This window comes from Nestor notabilis, unplaced genomic scaffold, assembly GCF_000696875.1.
Source record: "Nestor notabilis isolate BGI_N333 unplaced genomic scaffold, ASM69687v1 scaffold9859, whole genome shotgun sequence".
Lineage (NCBI taxonomy): Eukaryota > Metazoa > Chordata > Aves > Psittaciformes > Psittacidae > Nestor > Nestor notabilis.
The window spans coordinates 93,923-101,199 of NW_009942409.1; the positions used below are offsets into that span (position 1 = coordinate 93,923).

The 7,277-nt window shown below is 42.8% G+C and overlaps 1 protein-coding gene across 2 annotated transcripts in view; it reads right to left on the reverse strand.

Annotated features, from left to right (window-relative positions):
* NSF (N-ethylmaleimide-sensitive factor) overlaps positions 1 to 6,968 on the reverse strand; it is a 49,392-nt gene extending 42,424 nt beyond the window's left edge. For both annotated transcript variants that reach the window (XM_010021391.1, XM_010021392.1), the window contains exons 1-2: positions 6,886 to 6,968; positions 1,213 to 1,312 (exon numbers count right to left, since the gene is read on the reverse strand). In XM_010021391.1, the coding sequence (XP_010019693.1) occupies positions 1,213 to 1,312; positions 6,886 to 6,968 (183 nt within the window). The remainder of the gene's footprint in view (positions 1 to 1,212; positions 1,313 to 6,885) is intronic.
* Between the last annotated feature and the right edge of the window lie 309 nt (positions 6,969 to 7,277).

Genomic DNA, 7,277 nt, shown 5'->3' on the forward strand with positions numbered 1-7,277 from the left:
ATGTGCATAATGAATGCACAACAAACAGACTTTTGGAGATCTTAGAGCCTGTGTCTACCACATGACCGTCCATGCATGCATAAGGCAAGCACATATTTTGTGTAACACTGGTTCCAAGGCTTCAGGAAACAATGGAAATTAAAGCCCAGCATCAAGAATACTCAAATAGAACACCTACCAGTAGCTGTAACACAACCCTAGTCACCTTTTAAGAGGCATCCAGCCTACCTCATAGTCACTTTTTAGATGTAACCAACCTACCTCATTCCTTAGCAGAGGAGGTCTCCTGGTTCAACAACAACTGGAATCTACAAAAATCAACCCTAGACCATGAGTGCATCTACTTTAACCCTGTGATACAAATATCTTCTACTGATAACTGCTTTTCAGTTTGAGCATCACAAATCATAGTTAGACATATGGTCAACATAACATTCTCTTCACCCGCTCATCCAGACAAATATGAATTTGAACAACATGTCACAAAGCAGAAAGTCCTTTTGGGGCATATGCCAAGACATATGTTGAGGAAAAGAAGTCTTGTGTTTGTAGCATGGACTCAGCTTCTAGACCAGTTACTAGCAGTAACTAAAGCACTAAATCAGTGACCATCACTGTTGCACCTCTGCGTTATGCAACTCACTGTGTGAGCCACTGAAAAGCTGCAAGATTCATTTTCCTATTTAGAAGTGAATAGTATTATTTACTCTAACCATCATTTAACATGGGATAACTTGACTTAAGAAAGGAGATAAGTTAAATCTATTTTATGCATTTCATTGCACTCTTCATCTGAAAACACTAACAATGACTGAACAGAGTCAAAAACCTTCCAGCACATCTTTAAAGGAGCAACACCACAAAGGAAACTCCTTAAAGTCAAGGGAAAACAGAACAATAAAAATTCACAAGGAATAGCAGCTATTGCTTAGGCTTTTCTTTTGGAAATAGTTTGTTTCTGGTGGGTTTTTGAAAGGTTAAATTAACACCTTTTCCAGTATCTTTATCCCACCATGCACGAAAAGTAGATCAAAGTAATACAAGCAAATTTTCTTCAGTGATAGTAAAAGTTTTCTTGAACTTTCGCTGTCAGAAATCAAACTTGCAGCACACATTTAGGCAGACATCTCCCTCCAATGACAAGTTGTCTTCAATCCTGATCTCAAAAGAGATTTATTCTATAGCAAAGTGGTAAGTCCAACCATACAGTACCTGGGGCAAGCTGAACGCGATGCTGCCAGGAACAACCGAGGGGTGAGTTCTCAGTGTGAATATGTATTTGTGGTTGGAAGAAGTCTTCACAACAACATGTCTAGAAGAGAGAACAGTATTTTACTTCACTATACTGGAATTATATTACATATACCATATGGTCCCTTCCAACCCAAACTATTCTATGGCTCTATATAGCCAGGAGGATTTTGCATTGCATTGAGTTCTTTTGAGAACTCAAAAGAAACAAGCCAGCTTATCCCTGGTCCTATGAAGGAGAAAACAAAAGCTTTAGACCTATACCATGATGCAGGTCTACACAGAAGTCTTCCACAGGGATCTGTCACCTTCAATGATATCACAAGATCTCTAAATCCAGCTGCAAGACATGGTACTAACAACCACTATTTATATTCCTCCACCAGTAGCCCTTTGCTTCAGGAACTGCCCCATACAAGTGTGAGAGAATCAAGTTATAACCACAAAGACCAAGACTACTATATCTAAAAATCAACACTGGTTTCACATCTCAAGCATCCAACACCAAAGCATCAGTATCAGATCACTCAGTAGTCTGGAGTTAAATACCTATGTGTTAAATTGACAGTTCTCCAGGCACAGGGGAAGGAGGCAGCCAGGGATCTCAAGGTGCCTTGGGGATAAACTGCCTTGGAAAGGTGAGAAATATACTCTTAGAGGCCAAACTCCTCCAGAAGTAACAGCAGCAAAACTGTATCACAAGCACTTGTATTGGTGTTCCTTTCTGGACTAATTTTTGTGGCTGCCCCATCCCTGGCAGTGGTTGGACACAGGGGCTTGGAGCAACCTGCTCTAGTGGGAGGTGTCCCTGTCCGTGGCAGGGGGTTGGAACTGGAGGAGCTGTAAAGTCCTTTCCAATCCAAGTCATTCTAGGATTCTATGAACATTTTACCCCAATACAAGCAGTACCCCCCAGCTGTGATTTCAACAAGAAACAGATGCAAAGCCTGTTCAAGGATCTTGGTATATTGTTTAGAAGTTTGATTGCAGAAATAATGGAAGGAATTTCTGTACAAAAAGTAAAATCACATGGGTGCTAAGGCTGTTCCTCCCGTTTGATAGCGACCAACAGACCTTGAACTAAGACAGCAGCTGAAGACCAGGAATGCTGTTATAAAAACAGAACAATACAGTCAGGAGCAGACAGAGCAGCAGCCATTGCATGTGTGTGTCTGTCACTCTCAGAAGCTAAGCTGTCAGGAACAAAGATACTCAAAAGCTGCTTACAGTCATCGTCAGACTATGCCTGATAGCTCTTATCATCTGATAGGCAGACTTCTTCTTGGCATAAGACAGCAAACCAAAAGGAAGATGGAATTTGTGTGCACTGGTGGCAGGGGCGATGGTTTCACCTCATCTTCTTCACATCTGTCTGTACTTTAACTATCCATAGATTATGCAAGGCCACCAACTCCTGTGGTGTTCCCCTCTTATCCACAGTCAAACTAAGGGCCAGGTGAACTATGCCAACAGGCAAGGCCCACGCTCCTGGCCATCCCCCCTCATTGGCAGTGAATACATTACATGCACATATGCTCCATACATTCCCATTTGCATATGCACAGCAAATCCAGCACCATCCAAAAGCAGATCACAGGCTACACTGTGTGTGCATAACAGCTTCAGCCACATGGTGGGAAGGAACATACGGCTCTTTAAGACTAGAGGAAATGCGTGGCCTGGATACCTAAAACCACTAGACAACACCAGCTTTAGCCCAAACAGGCAGGGAAGCTTGCAAAACCTTGCCAGCAACTGCTAGCTCTTAATGGCATAGCAGGATAAGAAAGCATTTTAAACACATCAGTGTGATACATACATCCCCTGGCAGGTGGACCAGTGATCCTTCACTGGTTCTGGCCCTAAATCACCCATTAGATGCATAAAATGAGCTGCAGGGATGGGCATCCTTCCTTTTCCATCTCCTCCTGCCCCAGGCGTAAATCCAGAAACCTGTTGGAAGTGGTATGGTTCCCTGTAAATCTTAACAGAGGCAGAGCAAGACTTTTACTGGTGCTTCATGGTGATCAGGGAAGTACTGGGGACTGGGAGAAAGCAAGTGTTGTTCCTGTCTTCAAGGAGGATGCAAGCCTAGGAAGGTGGTGGAACAACTACTCCTGTAAGGCAAACATATTAAAGAACAAGAAGTGACTGGGAGTAGTCAGCATGGATTTGTGAAGGAAAAACAGGCCTGACCAGTATGATAGCTTTCTAGGATGAAATGGTGAGGACAAAAGGAGAGCTGTGGGCATTGTTTATCTCAATGTTAGCAATGCTTTTTACAACCCTGACAGACAAACTGATGAAATACAACTGGGTAAGCGGGCAGTGTGGTTTTCAGCACAGAGTGTATGAGCCTGATCAATACACAAGCAACTGGGAAGCAAGGTATTACACTGCAGTGTTAGTAAGCATGTCTGCAGGCAAAATACAAGTTCCAGCTATGCTACTGGAACACCTCATCAAGAAATAATACCTAATGACAAGTAACACCCTACTAGAAGCAGCTCATCAGACAGTATAAATGACCCAGGATTAAAGCTTCTTAAGTCTGGGGTGGATCCTGAGCACTGCATTAAGTTTGGCTCAAAACACAACAGTGAGTTTAATGTGTATGAGTTTCAGCATCTCTGCAGGAAGAAACAAACTCCACCACTGTTGGGTTTCACTCTGAAACAGGAAAATGCAAGAAAATGAGGATACTTGGCAAAAATACTGTGGGGTGGGGGTAGCCACAAAGATTTGATATAAATTAATCTTACTATATTGGAGCATACCATTCACTAAAATCATTTCCAGCGAGCCAGAAAGACAGCAGAGCCTGACAGAAGGCAAAGAGATGCCAGGAAAGAAAAAAGGAAAAGAAATAAAACAAAAATAAATTAGCCAAGTGAGAAGATCTGGTCAAATCCTGACAGGTTCTTCTGAGAAAACTCTGCTAAAGGCACAGGAACAACCATGTTGCTTCTCAAAGCAGCAGAAGCATTTTCCAACAGGCTGTAAATAACCTAAGAATGTTCAAAATAAGGCAATAGCAGGAAAAAGTGAATGCATTTTCCTACACTGATGTTCACCAGGAAGGAGCTTGGCAAGCCCGGGGAGCAGGGAAATTTCAACCTCAGGAACTGCTTCTACTTCGAAATGAACAAAAGGAACAGTGAGTCACCAGGGCCAGATATCTCCCAATAGCTTGAAGAGATGAAACTGCTGCTCTGTCTAATTCATGTGTAAAGCCTTGCCTGAAATTAGCAGAATCAAACCATGGCTGTGATGCCAGTTCTTAAGGAGGACTCCAGACCTGACCCAGGAAACTAACTGTTGCTAATTTGCTGAGCAAACCAACAGAAACTGTAATAGATAAAATGACCCTGTGTGCCCATTAGTTTCTATATTAGTGAAGAAAGAGCATAGCTTCTGTAAGGGAGAGGACACCTTACATGTCTGTGCAAAGATGCCAGGAAGCAGCTGAACAAAGTGAGCAAATACTTCTCTGATGCATGGTTGGAAACCCATGTTAATTATTCAGCAAGGCTCCTCAGGGCTCTTCAGGTAACTAAACTGGCATGAGATAAAAGGGGTGGTCTTCCCATGTAAAAGGCAGGAATAACAGGTAAGAATAATTAATCATTTCTCAACATTAAAAATATTGCCACTGAGATACCATGCCCTGACTTCCTTCACTGCCTGGGTGTTTTCAGCACTTGTTCCTCTCTCCAAAATACAATGGGAGTCCTCAAGAAAGTGTGTCACAAGCATTTCAGATGGTGCAAGTTATCAACCACCACAGCACTACCCTGATGCATTGCATGCCGTGAACTCATGCGTCACAAAGCAGTGACTCACACTTGTCCAACTTAGAGGATGCAGAAAATAAAGCATGAAAAGATCTACAGTGGCATCCTGGGGATAAACCACATCAATATCCAAGGTCAAACTCCAAGGTCTACACTGTGAGCCTCAAATGGAAGTGTTAAATCAAAGTCCTTTGTGTAACTGTTACCAAAAACATTCTGTGCAGCCAGGCATGGCTGGGATGCTACAAACCAAATCTGCTGACTGTGTGCACCTTACTGCAGCAGATCCTAAGGATGGTCCTGCTCAGTGTATCTGCAATGCAGCAGAATGACTACATCCCTCAGTAGTAGCTGAATATCGTGATGATTCTCTGTACTCCAGGCTTACATTTTACAAAGCAATTTATAGCATCTGCTCACGACCAAACATATGCTGCTTTCCTTATGAGCCCCAATTTCTAGAAACAAGCAGCTCTTTCAGGGAGAATCAGGACAGGCAGAACCATGGCCAGCCTGCTCACCAGGCAAGCCTCAGGATGTTGCTTCCTGCTTGCTTCCATGAACATGAATGAGGGGTCTCAGAGCAAAAGGAATGCAGGCGGGTGCTGCAGCTCTGGCAGCTCCAGGTTGTTCAGAGTTGAGGAAATTAACATTTGTATAATGCATGAGGTACAATGCTCAGTGCAGGTATTTCTATAGGCCAATTATTTTGGGAAAAGATCTACCTGGTGTCATCACTTAAAGAGACCAGGACACTAGCTGCCCAAGCACATCCTTTTGCCTGCTACTGACTCTCCAAGTTGTGCTCGTTTGGAATTTTTAGGGGGGTTGGTTTTGTATTGGTTTGGCATTTTATACACAAATTGGGCTTGTGAATACACAGTTAATCACTAACAGGCCAGGAGAGCTCCCCAGGGTAGCAGCACAGCAGACTGGTAGCACAAAAAGAGGCAAGTCTTCAAGCACATCGCTCTCTCGTCCCCACGGTTCAGAGCCGCTTCAGTCTCCAGCCTTAGCACAATCCACCTGGGCCAGGTATTCTATGCTAAGGGCCTAAGTGTATCATTTGATACCTTCATTATCTTGTTTTCTGCATTTGTCAAACCCTGCTGAAATTAATTCCTCCTGTCTACTATCTACATATTGAAACCTTCAAGAGAGCCACCGTGCAGCTGCAGGAAAGCAAGGAAACTAATTTGAATTGGCTTCTTTGAATACAAAGCGCTTCTGTGTGGGCTGAGCTGAAAACCTGAGGTGGTTTCTACTTTTCTCACAGAAGTAAAACCCAGACTCAGCGTCTATCAGTCACCCCAAAACTGTAATTAAAGAATCCAAACTGTTGTGCCCACACTCTGGTTGCCTTTCCCTTTTGTTCTTGTGCATGAAAACCCCTAAACAAGACAGAGTTTCTACTGACTGTTCAGCACTCCAACATGATGTGGAAGTGAAAAGATGCCCCTACTAACACAATTAAATGATAAAAGTCTACTTGAAATACTTCAAACATTCTAGCTGTGTAACAGGAACAGCAGCAAAACTAAAACCAAACCAAAAAAAAAAGATCAAGGCCTGAAGTCCTTCATTAAAATACTAATTATAATTAGTTGAGCAGATCCAGATCCCAACGAAGAAAAGCTTCAGAGGCAAATTTACCACTTCACTATCTTCAGTTCTGAGAAAGAAGCAGATTTAAAGCTTTGGTCTCTAAAGACACAGAGGTTTTGTTAATTAACTTCCTGTATTCACCTTCCCAAACGTGACATTTCATTCCACGCTCACCCAAAGTCTGAAAACAATTTCTTTTTGGTTCAAAGTTGAAAGAGCAACAGTGCACACTTACTGCCCAGACTGGAAGTCCTTCTCATTCACCACCGCGCAGTTGGTTAGTGACAGCTCATCGGTGGGACACCTTGCTGCTTGCATAGACTACGAGAAAGAAAGAGGAAAAACTGTCAAATACAATTCTGGTTTTCCTTTACAAAGCCAAGCCTCAAAACTGCTGTAAATCAACCAAACGGGCCTCACGAGGGCTGACACGCTCTGAGAGCACAGTCCACGGGCATTGACAAGCTCCTCTTCAAGGTTTCTCCAAATGCTTCTATGTGTTATAGATGCTTGCACCCAAAAGCTCTGCATTTTGTGTGGATACTGCACCTTGTATTTCCTGGCATACCTATGGAAAATACTTTCAAATTACCTAGGAAAAAGAGGGTGGAATAAAGATGTTGTCTT